At 37.2% G+C, this 12,893-nt stretch overlaps 5 protein-coding genes across 7 annotated transcripts; 3 read left to right on the top strand and 2 right to left on the bottom strand.

The window, feature by feature from the left end:
- Positions 1-219: 219 nt before the first annotated feature.
- On the bottom strand, positions 220-1,376 carry LOC130687888 (SUMO-conjugating enzyme UBC9). Of its 3 annotated transcripts, none has more exons than XM_057511009.2 (7): positions 1,312-1,376; positions 1,130-1,204; positions 954-1,037; positions 712-829; positions 541-650; positions 427-461; positions 220-364 (listed from the first exon to the last, which is right to left on the bottom strand). In XM_057511009.2, exons 2-7 carry the CDS (start codon positions 1,193-1,195, stop codon positions 286-288), a joined length of 492 nt encoding a protein of 163 aa, XP_057366992.1. In that variant the 5' UTR covers positions 1,196-1,204; positions 1,312-1,376; the 3' UTR covers positions 220-285. The 3 variants fall into 3 exon arrangements, with proteins under 3 accessions (XP_057366992.1, XP_057366993.1, XP_057366991.1); XM_057511010.2 differs by having other exon boundaries at positions 1,330-1,348; XM_057511008.2 differs by having other exon boundaries at positions 1,130-1,359.
- Positions 1,377-1,557: 181 nt separating this feature from the next.
- LOC130687621 (E3 ubiquitin-protein ligase RMND5A-like) lies at positions 1,558-3,566 on the top strand. Its single transcript, XM_057510795.1, has 8 exons — positions 1,558-1,778; positions 1,879-2,024; positions 2,087-2,224; positions 2,292-2,562; positions 2,625-2,790; positions 2,849-2,951; positions 3,019-3,173; positions 3,236-3,566. The coding sequence occupies exons 1-8, from the start codon at positions 1,643-1,645 to the stop codon at positions 3,336-3,338; spliced, it is 1,218 nt and encodes a 405-aa protein (XP_057366778.1). The 5' UTR covers positions 1,558-1,642; the 3' UTR covers positions 3,339-3,566.
- LOC130687842 (fumarylacetoacetate hydrolase domain-containing protein 1-like) lies at positions 3,488-4,390 on the bottom strand. The gene is made up of 2 exons (XM_057511004.2): positions 4,235-4,390; positions 3,488-4,151 (listed from the first exon to the last, which is right to left on the bottom strand). The coding sequence occupies exons 1-2, from the start codon at positions 4,303-4,305 to the stop codon at positions 3,569-3,571; spliced, it is 654 nt and encodes a 217-aa protein (XP_057366987.1). The 5' UTR covers positions 4,306-4,390; the 3' UTR covers positions 3,488-3,568.
- A 914-nt stretch (positions 4,391-5,304) lies between these two features.
- Positions 5,305-7,540, top strand: LOC130687649 (glyceraldehyde-3-phosphate dehydrogenase 2-like). The gene is made up of 5 exons (XM_057510827.1): positions 5,305-5,323; positions 6,093-6,196; positions 6,259-6,753; positions 6,825-7,082; positions 7,152-7,540. The coding sequence occupies exons 2-5, from the start codon at positions 6,119-6,121 to the stop codon at positions 7,317-7,319; spliced, it is 999 nt and encodes a 332-aa protein (XP_057366810.1). The 5' UTR covers positions 5,305-5,323; positions 6,093-6,118; the 3' UTR covers positions 7,320-7,540.
- A 674-nt stretch (positions 7,541-8,214) lies between these two features.
- Positions 8,215-9,249, top strand: LOC130687872 (28 kDa heat- and acid-stable phosphoprotein-like). Its single transcript, XM_057511007.2, has 4 exons — positions 8,215-8,299; positions 8,392-8,483; positions 8,713-9,085; positions 9,160-9,249. The coding sequence occupies exons 1-4, from the start codon at positions 8,290-8,292 to the stop codon at positions 9,222-9,224; spliced, it is 540 nt and encodes a 179-aa protein (XP_057366990.1). The 5' UTR covers positions 8,215-8,289; the 3' UTR covers positions 9,225-9,249.
- Positions 9,250-12,893: the final 3,644 nt, after the last annotated feature.

Below are 12,893 nucleotides of genomic sequence, written 5' to 3'. Positions count from 1 at the left end.
CATTTTTATCATCCCTCTGCGACTGCAATTGGCATTGAAGTCAAACCTATTGAATCAATACCGAATCGGATAACCCTTCATTTACTTCACTTAACGTTTATATTTCTTATCCCAATTTCTTTCGAAAAGACGATATTTGAAACTTTTGAACGATAAGCAATAGTTTCCGGAGGTAAAGATGACAGTACAGTGACAATTAAAAATCAAGAAAACAGACCGTTCGTAAAAAAAGAAGGGAAAGTAGATTTATCCAATTTTCTTCGACAACTTAATTTAGTTCAGAAATTAAGAAAGTAAATCAGTACTGGCTGCCATGGCCTTGGCTTGTGCTCTGACACGCTTCTCATATTCAAGGCGATTTTGACTAGGAAAAAATTAATATTATAAAAATGGATTTCATGTGACACCAGGTGATTGTTCTCTTACCAGTAGATTGTATAAGCTTCTGCCTGAGCAGGATCCTACAAACAAAATCAAAGGTATGTTGGAGTAATATGAAATGCTATTTTTTCGTAGAATATTCTTTAGAAAATCAATCACCTTAATATTGGGGTCATTTAGAAGGTCTTGAATGCCAAGCAAAATTTGTTTGATGGTAATGGCGGGTCTCCAATCTTTTTCTTCATCCAACAATGATAAACAAACTGTGCCTAATATGAAAAGGTGAATTGTCAGCTGAATAAAAATTCAAGTGATATAAATTAAAATCACCTGATGGATATACATTTGGATGGAAAAGAGGAGGTTCAAATTTACATTTTGGGGGAGACGAAGGATAGTCATCTTTGAAAATCATTCTGAGCTTGTAAAGGCCATTTTCCCAAGGAGTCTAAAAACATAAAAATTGTACTATTGCAGACCTTTTTTAATAGACCAAACAATGCATATAACAAGACTTGAAATCACATTTAAAAATTTTTTTTATGTAACAAGTACAGTCACTTCCACCTTACCGCTTTCTTGCCTGGAATAGCACATTCCCAGTTCATTAAATTCAGGGTTCCATCAGGGTTTTTAGTTGGTCGAGCCACAAAACCCTAAAAAATAACAAAATCATGAATCATCTACTGAAAAATCCGTGTTTTTTTTCTTTGTGTTTTTTTTTTTACATGCCCAGCTAACGACTTACAAAGGGATGATCTTTCCTCCAGCCTTTTCGTTCCTCCGACAGTCGAGCTATGGCAATGCCAGACATGTTTGGTCACTAAGGCGTTAAAATGATCAATTTAGTGAGAGAATAGTTGTTTGTACTAGAACGCCAAATCAAGATAATGTTTGACAACCAAAACTACTATTTCTTTGAAGGCTAACTGTTCAAGTAAGTTTTACCGATGTTGGGTTATTAATTTCGAGAAATATCCTAGGCAGCTCTCAGCGTTGCCGGACATTTCATGCCAATTTCATTTTACCAGTTTTATTTTTTATGCCTTTATTGAATGTTTATCCATAGTGTTTTTTTTTTATTTTGTCGAATAAGTTTACTTCTGAACCCACGTTTCTTAACCTTAAAATGGGTGCAAACTGGATGCGCTGGCATGAGAAACGTCCACAGTGGCTGAAGCTCGTCCTTAACATACGAAAACAAATACAAGCAGCTACGCTCCGCCTTCATACCACAACGTGAAAACACAAAGACGACGTAATGGAGGCCTGTGTTGCTGTTGAGAAAGAAATTGATAAAATTCTAAGTAAATTTGCTAGTATACGTGAGAATGGTTCAAAAAACATTGAAGAGACGATTGATTTTCTTTTGTCTATCAAACCGGAGTTGGAACAAGGTATTAAAAATCCCAAATCCTCTGAGGAGCCTAATAATTTTTTTGTTTATTTTTGTTATCCATTAGTAATCATTACTATTTTTGGTTTTCATTGTGGCAGCTCAAACAGATTCAGAATTTAATGAGCGCCAATTGTTCATAATCCACCTTGCAGTAGCAAAAGTTAAGGAAACAGTTTCTCGATTGGCCAGTGAGCACCGAGACCTCCATAGCTCTGTTTCGAAAGTTGGGAAAACAATTGACAGAGTATGTATATCTATCAAAATATTTTTAACATGTAAAATTAACTAATAAATTTTTATGTAAAGAATTTCACCCAAGACTATGCTTCTACAAGTTTTGATAGAGTTTTTTCAGGAGTTGAAAAGGAAAAATTACTTAATCAAGTCATTTGCCAACACATGTATAGACATGGATTCTTGGAAATAGGTGAAGAATTGGCAAGGGTAAAAATTTTCTTGTATATAAAGAGCAATAGCAGTGATTCTTAAATGAGAGAAAAACTTTATTTAGGAATCTGGGTTAGAGATCCATGAGAACAGCAAGCAGCCATTTATGCTGCTTAATGAAATTCTAGAGAAGTTGAGACAGAAAAATCTCGTTGCGGCGTTGGAATGGGCACAAACTCACAGAGAACAACTTATGGAACAGAATAGTAGCCTTGAATTTAAGCTTCACCGACTCCAATTTCTTCAACTGGTATCTGAAGGGCCAGAGAAGCAAGCGGAAGCACTTGGTTATGTACGTAGACATTTTCCGCCTTTCGTGCATCAACATGAGACCGGTAAATCTTTTTTTTTTTTTTTTTTTGTTCATGCTATATTTATTGTCTTATTTTATTTTAAGATATCCAAAACCTTATGGGAGTTCTAGCCTTCATCCCGTATGGTGTTCACAACTCACCGTATAAAAAACTATTTGACCCGATTCTTTGGACAGAAATATGTGAGGTGTTCGTGAAAGACGCTTGCGCGCTTCTCGGATTCAGTGTCGAAAGCCCGTTGTCGGTTTGGTATGCATTCAGTACCCTGTGGCCTGTATTTATTAGTAAAGTGGGTATTCCTTTACAGTGTTAACGTGGGATCCATATCCCTTCCAGCATTATTGAATATAAAACAAGTTATGGCCCAAAGGCAGGTCGCAGGAATGTGGAATGCCAAAGATGAACTTCCCGTAAATACCAACATTATCGTCTGCCAATATCTTGTTGAATTGCATACCTTGATTTTTTAATTTTTAGATCGAAATTGATGCGGGCAGAGAATATCGCTATCATTCTATATTTGCCTGCCCTATCCTCAGACAACAGGGATCTGATTCTAACCCACCGATGCGGCTGCTATGTGGACACGTAATCTCGCGCGATGCCTTGAACAAACTAAGTTCCGGAAACAAGTAAGATATTTATCAATATGTTCAATCACAAATTAAGAAAAGCTAATGTCATTTTCTTAAAGCGTTCTTAGAGCAATCCGCACCGGCCAGTCTGTTGCTAGATTAAAATGTCCTTATTGTCCACGAGAATTCGATAGTAGTGAAGCTCGACAACTTCATTTCTAATAGCCTATATTTCGGTAACTTGTTGTCGCAACAGCCGAGAATAATCTGAGAAAATGTCTCCATACCCGTCTTTGAAGAAAGTAAGAAGACAAACTTTGGCTCGGGTCTAATTATTAGATTTTCTTAGGTTTATCGATTGAAAATCTCCATGACCGTTCATATTTGTTTAATGTGTAACTATTCTGTGAATCATTTACATAATTTCTAAATTCACATTATTAAATATTAGCTCATTTTTCAACCATAAATTTCATTGTCAACACATTTGTGATCCCACCCTCTATCACATCCCCAACCTTAACAGGACCAACACCAGATGGAGTACCTGTTAACACAACATCACCGGGTTCCAATGTAAAATATGTGGAAATGTAGCTTAGCAATGTAGGAACATTGAAAATCATGTCCTTAGTTAGACCTCTTTGTCTGGCAACTCCATTGACTGAGCACCAAAGTTCAACATTATGTGGATCCAAAATTTGTTCTCGTGGAATGAAGGGGCTAACAGGGCAAGATGTATCAAATCCCTTTGCAAGTGTCCAAGGATGGCCTTTCTTCTTTGCCTCATCTTGGAAGTCACGGGCAGTCATATCCAATGCTAAACAAAAACCTCCTACATGACTCATAACATCTTCAGGCTTGACCTTTGTGAATTTAGATTTGATGACAACACCCAGTTCAATTTCGTGATGAAGTGATGAGCACCCAACAGGTATTTTTATTGGGCTTCCTTCTTCGACATAGGCAGAAGTTGGTTTTAAAAAAAGAAGTGGCTTTTCTGGAATGGCATTCCCCAACTCAACTGCATGCTCACTGAAATCGAAATATTTGATTGATTAGTTAGAATCAAACTGTGAGTAATCTTAAAGGAATTAAATATGTTAGTTCTAACTTACCTATAATTACGACCAACACAAATAATCTTTCGACCGAAATCTACAAATCTCAATAAGTTAGCAGACGCCATAATTCAGTATACTGTTTGCAATCTTATCAACAAAACGATAGATCGACGTTGGAACCTACAGGCAGAACAAGAGCCCAAATGCTAATTCGGTGAGCCAAGTCCATTTCAAAGGCGAAAATGTTAATCTTTGTACCGTACTAAAAGTTCTTGCGTTTCAGTTACTTGTAGCGATCTGCAAGTACATAAGAAAGAAGCGAATATCTTACAAAAAATCTTAGATTTTATTTATTGGGTCAGCGGACGCCCCGACGGAAAAAAAAATTGATAGTAAAAATTTAAAAAACTATCCATTTTGCTTGAAAATGAATACTTTTGTATAGTCTTATGTACGTATATTCTCATACGTGCAACGCAAAATTCGTTCGTTAACGGCATACTTGAGCTTGCCACAGAGTAGTCCTCATTCAAGGTGATGTTGACTTTCAAAGTCCTAAAGGTCGATAAAAGGCATCTAAGTTTAGGGCTTAGACCTGTGAAATAAAGATATAGATGAAAATTGCTTAAATGAAGATACAAATTCCTTGATCAAGGCTTACTGGGGGTATACCAACTTTACCGAAGTTTTTGCTCGTCATATTAGTGGTTCATATCAGCCCAACTTAATGATTAGGCAATACATTATTTACAGTGTAGTAAGCAAATCCACAAATGCTTATTTTTAAAACGGAGATATGCAAGTAATTCTGTTTTACATTAAAAGGCAATGTTTTTACAGCTATAGACATCTGACGGCCTGCTTGGAGCGGGAGCGCATTATTGATTCGTGCAGGGTAGGAGTTGGCAAAAAAAACGTAGCCCAGTCCACGATCACGTGCCTGTCCTTCAGACGCCCCCCAGTTAACGCAAGCCAAAATAAAAGCTGTTCTTGTTTTTCAATAGCGGATATGCCAACTTTGCGACACTAGACGAAGTATAGTAGATGCTTCAATTTTGGCTTGTCATTCCCGGCGAAGTATTGAATCGCAGGACCGGCTTTTAGACTTCACAGACGTTTCCTGTACGCAATACTTGCAACAAGGTGAGTTGCCGGTCTCCGGTGATATAATCTATAGCTGAAAATTGCTTAGTTATTGTATAATATAAGCTACCATTATCCTACGTCAGTATTGATAGTTAAAATTAAGTTTCAAAATTAATTGCTTTAATCATTCAGGACATTTCGTATTTTGTATTGAATTGTAACCAGCGCTTTAAAAATGCATAAATTTTTGTTCACATTGACGTTCTTGGGTTATTCTTGTGGTTGTGGGGCATGGCATTGCAAACAACGACAAACATATGTTTTCTGGTAGAAAAAATGGCGTCTCGCTAAAACAAAAAAAAAGGAAAAAAGTTGCTTTTGGAAATTCTATCGTTTACTAAATAAAGGTACCGTTAAGCATCCACTAGCAGCCATTCTAAATTTGATCTAGAATGTTGTAGATTTTTTCTGACAGAAACTCCGGCATCCGTGTCACGTCCAAACGCGAGTCGCTTGAAGGTCAATACAAGGGCTTCCATCTTCCCCAGATACACACACCACGTAGCAGTTACAGTAGTGGGGGTGTATTGATCCTTCAAAGTTATTTTTGGATACAAAGACTTGAATTTTCGTAACGTTAGTTGAGCATCTCATTAAAACAACATATGTATACTTAAATACGATCTATTACCGCACGGGCACCGTTAGCGTCTTCTGCTGGAATCAGCTGTTAATTGAATGCAGAATTTCTGTTACCGGGCATATTCGAATTTCGTGTGAACAAGTTATTTATCCGTTAGTGTTGACTTCTTTTTCGTTTTTGCAGTTCTATTCCCTTAACTTCAACCAAACATGTCGAAAATCGGTATTAACGGATTTGGCCGCATCGGTCGCTTGGTGCTTCGCGCCGCCATCGAAAAGGGAGCTACGGTAAAATAACTAATAAAAGTATCGCTGGCAGAAATTTTCTAATTTTTAGATATTATAACCAGGTTGTTGCCGTCAATGACCCCTTCATCACTCTTGACTACATGGTCTACATGTTCAAGTATGACTCTACTCACGGCCGCTTCAAGGGTGAAGTTAAGGAAGAGGCTGGCAAGCTTGTTGTCAACGGTCACCACATTCAGGTCTTCAGTGAGCGAGACCCCAAGAACATTCCATGGGGAGCTTCTGGAGCTGAATACGTAGTTGAGTCCACTGGTGTCTTCACCACTTTGGAGAAGGCTCAAGCCCACATTGATGGAGGAGCCAAGAAAGTCATCATTTCTGCCCCATCTGCTGATGCCCCCATGTTTGTTGTTGGTGTCAACCTTGATGCTTATGACCCATCCATGAAGATCGTCTCCAATGCTTCTTGCACTACCAACTGCTTGGCGCCTTTGGCCAAAGTCATCAACGATCAGTTCGGCATCGTCGAGGGCTTGATGACCACTGTCCACGCCATCACTGCCACCCAAAAGACCGTCGATGGACCTTCTGGCAAAGTATACAGTATTTATTTTTGTAGTTTTTACTTGTGGCCATTTTTAAAACCTTACATCGAACGTCGTTTTAGTTGTGGCGTGACGGTCGTGGTGCTGCCCAAAATATTATTCCTGCCTCGACTGGTGCCGCTAAAGCAGTGGGAAAAGTTATTCCCGAACTGAACGGAAAGTTGACTGGCATGGCTTTCCGCGTACCCGTGCACGATGTCTCTGTTGTTGATCTAACCTGCCGGCTGTCCAAGGAAGCCAGTTATGATGAAATCAAGGCCGTCGTCAAAGCCGCAGCTGATGGACCCATGAAGGGTATCTTGGGCTTTTGCGACGAAGAGGTAAAATTAACCCTGTCATTTTTTGTCTGTGGAATGAATTAAATCTTTTTTTTCAATTTTGTTTTGCAGGTTGTTTCCACAGACTTCATCGGTGACAACCACTCTTCCATCTTCGACGCCAAGGCTGGTATTGCCCTTAACAAAACTTTCGTCAAATTGATTTCATGGTACGACAACGAATTTGGTTACTCGTGCCGTGTTGTCGACTTGATCAAGTACATGCAGTCCAAGGATTAAGTTAAAATTATAGCTGCGTTATGGGATAAGTCATCAGCATACATTTGCAGCAGAAGGATCTGTTACTAAGTCTGTTAATGTTGTCAAATTCTCCATCTTTCATTCTTGCTACCACATTGGCTACAACGATTGGTGTTTGTCGTTGGTTCTTTCTATAGTCGGAAAATCCCACTTTTAGATGTCTGTTACATTGGCTACAGGAATATAAACGTTTGTCACAAATGAGCTAACTGATAGTTAATTCTAATGAAAATTGTCGGTAAGCCAACGGGCATAACATGAAAAATAAAAGCATTCACGAACATGGTTCGACAGCTATAAGTTTACTTCAACTAGAAAAAACTGTTTCTGAGAGATCGTATTCATCAACTTCGTCATAAAACGGAAACTTTTCTAATGATTTGACATACCAAGAAATGGGAAATTAAGCCCGAATCTTGCATGAATTGGTGCCTGTAACCCGCTGGAAATTACTTGTCTTGCGTTTTCCTATTGGGTTACCTGTCTGATTTTCGTGTCCATCCACAGACTGGAAACAGCAGAAATTATTGCAGTTGACCCAGGTCGTCTGAAAAACTGGGCCTAATTAATTCCATACGTAGGGTAATTCCATTTCACGGCCAAAACAAAAATATTTTGCCATTTTCGTATTCTCGATAGTGTTGAGCCGTAGTTGTTTCCTAGCTTGAACAAAATAAGGAAATGCTATAGTTTCAAAATATTGCTTCTTTCTGCAAAAACAACATTGGTTTTGAAAAGCCGGTGAATGAAAAGTTGCGAACGTCGTGGCAGACCCGCAGATGCACAACACCAAGCAACAGCTCAAGGGCGCAATTGTACAAAATGCAAGGAAATAGTGGATTCTGTTTAGCCCTTAACCCAGCCTCTCAGTGGTCCCATATGTTGAGAAGCATTGACCGTCGTTTTGTTGCGTGTTGCTCTGTCATATTACATTTTCTAAATCAACAGAATGCCGCGTGGTAAATATTTATTTTATTTGGTTAAATGTTATTGATCAAATAAGAGAGAACAGGGCCAAATTAATGTAAGGATATTCTGTCCTAAAACCCAGGTGGAAAGGTGAATAAAAAAGGTAGAGCAAGGCATTTCACCAGCCCTGAAGAGCTGGAGAGGCAAAGAAGAGAAGACCAACGGAATTGGAGGGTAATTTGTTATGCATTTTAATTCTTCCTGCTTTTAAACTTTTCATGTAGACACTAGTTTTTAAGCATGTTTTCTTCAAGAATAATGTGACATCCTGATGCGGTTTACAAGAATGTTTTTCTGGTGGTTATAAATTCGGCAATCATAGACATTGTCCACAACCAAGCCACAAACATTGTACTCAAATTTAATTCCCTTTTTAATCACCCATTGCTTGTTTTTTTTGTAGGCCAAACAAGAGGAAGCATCAGATTCTGACTCTGATGAGAGCAAGTCAGACAAATCAGGCTCAGGCTCTGGTTCTGAATCAGAAGAGGATTCAGGGAATGTGAAACCTCCCAATGCAGCTGTTGATATTGAAAATCCTAACCATGTGGTTAAACAAGCAAAAAAAGTTGGAGAGTTAGACGTTAATGATGCATCAAAACCTGAGCTTTCACGTCGTGAACGGGAAGAAATAGATAAACAGAAAGCTCGAGAGCATTATCAAAAGCTTCATGCCCAGGGTAAGACTGATGAAGCCCGTGCAGATTTAGCTAGGTTAGCCATTATCCGACAGCAACGCGAGGAAGCTGCCAAAAAGCGCGATGACGACAAGAAAAGTAAGCAAATATGATTTTTTTTTTTTTTTCGTGTTAAGTGCAGTTTTACTGATACAGTTGTATTTATTTTTCAGTGAAAGAGGCTGAGAAGGCAGCCAAGACTGCAAGTATTCAAAAAGCAATAGGAAAACGGACATGAAAAATACATCGTGGCTTAACCATTACTAGCTCCACTCACTGTTCCAATTGTGGCCCATTTTTATTTTTTTTTTGTCTTGTTTCCACGTGTTCGTCTTCTATTTGATAGCTTTGCAAGTGATTGCCAGCTTTTACATACAGTGAAGGCGAAATGAGAAACCAATTTTGCTGCTTGAGCAAATGAGCAGTCGAAATAAAAAGAAAAGGATCTAAGGCAGAAATGCATTTACCAATAACCATTCAAGCTGTGCAAAAAGATTGAAATTATTCAAAAATTAACAGCCGGCTTTTGTTGAATCGGCTTAAGATATCGGACAAACGTGAAAAGCAAACTATGTTAACGGTAATCGTTTAAAGTAGAATATTGTGAAGTGTCCTTACAAAAGTCCTACGTAAACCCAAAGACAACAAACATGAATGGCATTTGAAAATTATTCTGAAAATTTAGGATACGAAGATTTAATAACGAAAAAGTTTTGCTTGGCAACTGAATTGACTTGAAACCAATAACGGTATTAGCGAGGTTCTCGATTGCTGCGATTATTTTACTCAAATTGTGTGCAGCGATTTGAGCAGGGCGGGTTTCCCGAAGCGATGCAATGGATCAAAGAGTAAGTATGATAATCGTGGTTTTGATTAGGAGAGTAGAGTGACGTTCACGCAAAAGAACAGCGTAATTGGGATTGGGAGGAGACGTAATAGAAAGGTAGTTGCCAGAAAACACGTGTTTTAGGACCGTTCGTTGCGTAAGGGAAACGCGTTTTAGATTCAACAAATGTGTTCCCCGTTGTGAATTGAGCTGAGTTATAAAACCGTAATCTTAAATATAAAAGTATGCACCGAATATTCGGTGACTAGCGCTGTCGCGTACCGGCGCGCTAGTTTTTGTGGTTCCAAAATTCCCGAATTTTTTGTTTTTCCCAAATAATCAATAAATAGGGATAACTATACACGATTTAGATTCAAAATTTTACAAGAATTACGAAAATAAATTTTTTTTTTAAGAGTTTACGGCTTTTGAGTAATATCAAATATAAAAGTAGGTGCCATAGAAATTTTAAGCCCGAAAAATATAAGCCCAAAAAAATAAGCCCAACTTTTCTTTTTTTAAAATAATCTCAGTAAATCTCGATAACTATATACGATTTCGATTCATAATTAAACAAGGATCACGAATATGATATTTGTTTTTACGTAGAGCTTACGGTTTTCGAGTAATCTAACATATATATGTAGGTACGACATATATACTAGCACGACGAAGCACAAATATTCAATATATTTCAAAAACAGGTGGCTTAAGGAAAAACTTAATCGCAGAATCGAAATCAGCGTTCAGTTTTCATTATACAGTGAGATTTTCATCGAATTCCAAGAGATTTTGTTTTTGGCCGGTTTTGACAAAAGTAAGAAGGCTATTGCCTTCCCACTTTTTCATTTTTGGCTAAAATTTAGATTTCGCTTAAAATACATGATTTACATTAAGAATTGAACGAGAATCACGAATAGGACGTCTGATTTCTCTTTGGACCGGTAGTTTTTGAGAAAAACGTAAAAAACTGTCGGTCAGCTGAAATTAATTGTTCATAAATTACGTTTATTCCAAAAACGGCTAACTTGACAGAAAAATAAATGGCTTTTTCTGAATCAGCGTTAAATTTGGGCTATAGGCCCTACTGTGTGATTTTCATGGAATTCCAAGAGGTGTCGATTTTTTCAGATTTTGACAAAAGTGAGAAGGCTATAGCCTTCCCACTTTTTCATTTTTGGCTAAAATTTAGATTTCGCTTAAAATACATGATTTACATTAAGAATTGAACGAGAATCACGAATAGGACGTCTGATTTCTCTTTGGACCGGTAGTTTTTGAGAAAAACGTAAAAAACTGTCGGTCAGCTGAAATTAATTGTTCATAAATTACGTTTATTCCAAAAACGGCTAACTTGACAGAAAAATAAATGGCTTTTTCTGAATCAGCGTTAAATTTGGGCTATACTGTGTGATTTTCATGGAATTCCAAGAGGTGTCGATTTTTTCAGATTTTGACAAAAGTGAGAAGGCTATAGCCTTCCCACTTTTTCATTTTTGGCCAAATTTCAAATTTGGATTAAAATACATGATTTCGATGCAGAATGAAGTGTTAAACTCGAAAATCAAGTATATTTTTAAATTGGCCTTATAGTTTTTGAATTAAACCTAAAAAACAAAAAGTTGGGCTTATTTTTTTGTCGGGCCTATTTTTTTGTCGGGCTTATTTTCAGTAATGACAAAATTTTAAATTTGGCTCAAAATACACCATTTCAATCAAAACTTGAATGAGAAGCTCGAAAATTAAGTTTATTTTTTCCAACTGACTTTTTTTTTTTTAAACGTAAAAAACCATAACATAAAGTTGGTGTTCCTATAGCACGTTGTTTCCGTTTATTTCTTAAACGGCTCGTTTGACGAGAAAATAAATCACTTATTCAGAATCAGCATTCAATTCTGATTATGCTGTGTGATTTTTTTTTCAATTTTAAGAGATTTCGTTTTTGGCCGACTTTGACAAAAGTGAGAAGGCTATAGCCTTCCCACTTTTTCATTTTTGGCTAAAATTTAGATTTCGCGTAAAATACATTATTTAGATTCAAAATTGAACGAGAATTACGAATGTGAGGTCTGTTTTCTCTTTGGACAGATATTTTTTGAGAAAAACGTAAAAAACTGTCGGTCAGCTGAAATTAATTGTTCATAAATTACGTTTATTCCAAAAACGGCTAACTTGACAGAAAAATAAATGGCTTTTTCTGAATCAGCGTTAAATTTGGGCTATACTGTGTGATTTTCATGGAATTCCAAGAGGTGTCGATTTTTTCAGATTTTGACAAAAGTGAGAAGGCTATAGCCTTCCCACTTTTTCATTTTTGGCTAAAATTTAGATTTCGCTTAAAATACATGATTTACATTAAGAATTGAACGAGAATCACGAATAGGACGTCTGATTTCTCTTTGGACCGGTAGTTTTTGAGAAAAACGTAAAAAACTGTCGGTCAGCTGAAATTAATTGTTCATAAATTACGATTTCGATGACGATATTCAAATTTGACTTGAAATGCGTGATTTCGATTCAGAATTGAATGTTGATCACGAAAATCAAGTTTATTTTTCAATGGGCCTCATAATTTCTGAAATAAACGTAAAATCAAAAATTTAAGTTGGTGTGTTAACAGTCCAAACTCTACTCCTAACGCAAAAACCAACTCCCCTTTGTTAAACCTGACATGACACTCTAAAGGTGTATTCGATTTCGATTACACTTGACTTGTAGGTTCATGCTGAATGACAATAGGTAGAAGTTGAATAGCGAGATGCCTATTAATGAACATCATTTGTATTTGTTTCAGCATTCACTCATATCACAGACAGCAGTTATAAATCAACATGTTGCTTTCTCACATTCCTGTATCGTCGTTCAATTCGTGGTGCGTGTCAATGAATACACATGAGATAAAGGAGGGAGGGGGGGGGGCAACTGGCGAAAATTGATTGGAATTGACAAAGGATAGGTATTATTAATAATAGTTATTGTACTTTATAGAATCAAATCTCCGTTCAGACGAGTATTCCGGAATACAAAGCTGGTGACCAATCAATTTGTGCCGCATGAGCACGTGAATCTGATCTTCACTGT

Source organism: Daphnia carinata, chromosome 7, assembly GCF_022539665.2.
Source record: "Daphnia carinata strain CSIRO-1 chromosome 7, CSIRO_AGI_Dcar_HiC_V3, whole genome shotgun sequence".
Taxonomy (NCBI): domain Eukaryota; kingdom Metazoa; phylum Arthropoda; class Branchiopoda; order Diplostraca; family Daphniidae; genus Daphnia; species Daphnia carinata.
Note: the sequence above shows the minus strand (reverse complement) of the source record. Positions and strands in the feature narration are given on the sequence as shown.

What these genes read in the sequence shown, in the direction of transcription:
- LOC130687888 (XM_057511009.2), bottom strand. Translation starts at nt 1,195, where the DNA reads ATGTCTGGCATTGCCATAGCTCGACTGTCGGAGGAACGAAAAGGCTGG. An exon ending in TAAATGACCCCAATATTAAG is followed by an intron (nt 462 to 540) that starts GTGATTGATTTT and finishes TTTTGTTTGTAG; the next exon opens with GATCCTGCTCAGGCAGAAGC. An exon ending in GAAGCTTATACAATCTACTG is followed by an intron (nt 365 to 426) that starts GTAAGAGAACAA and finishes ATTTTTTCCTAG; the next exon opens with TCAAAATCGCCTTGAATATG.
- LOC130687621 (XM_057510795.1), top strand. Translation starts at nt 1,643, where the DNA reads ATGGAGGCCTGTGTTGCTGTTGAGAAAGAAATTGATAAAATTCTAAGT. An exon ending in CAAACCGGAGTTGGAACAAG is followed by an intron (nt 1,779 to 1,878) that starts GTATTAAAAATC and finishes TCATTGTGGCAG; the next exon opens with CTCAAACAGATTCAGAATTT. An exon ending in AAACTAAGTTCCGGAAACAA is followed by an intron (nt 3,174 to 3,235) that starts GTAAGATATTTA and finishes ATTTTCTTAAAG; the next exon opens with CGTTCTTAGAGCAATCCGCA.
- LOC130687842 (XM_057511004.2), bottom strand. Translation starts at nt 4,305, where the DNA reads ATGGCGTCTGCTAACTTATTGAGATTTGTAGATTTCGGTCGAAAGATT. An exon ending in TGTGTTGGTCGTAATTATAG is followed by an intron (nt 4,152 to 4,234) that starts GTAAGTTAGAAC and finishes TTTCGATTTCAG; the next exon opens with TGAGCATGCAGTTGAGTTGG.
- LOC130687649 (XM_057510827.1), top strand. Translation starts at nt 6,119, where the DNA reads ATGTCGAAAATCGGTATTAACGGATTTGGCCGCATCGGTCGCTTGGTG. An exon ending in CCATCGAAAAGGGAGCTACG is followed by an intron (nt 6,197 to 6,258) that starts GTAAAATAACTA and finishes TATTATAACCAG; the next exon opens with GTTGTTGCCGTCAATGACCC. An exon ending in TCGATGGACCTTCTGGCAAA is followed by an intron (nt 6,754 to 6,824) that starts GTATACAGTATT and finishes ACGTCGTTTTAG; the next exon opens with TTGTGGCGTGACGGTCGTGG.
- LOC130687872 (XM_057511007.2), top strand. An exon ending in AAGACCAACGGAATTGGAGG is followed by an intron (nt 8,484 to 8,712) that starts GTAATTTGTTAT and finishes TTTTTTTTGTAG; the next exon opens with GCCAAACAAGAGGAAGCATC. An exon ending in GCGCGATGACGACAAGAAAA is followed by an intron (nt 9,086 to 9,159) that starts GTAAGCAAATAT and finishes TTTATTTTTCAG; the next exon opens with TGAAAGAGGCTGAGAAGGCA.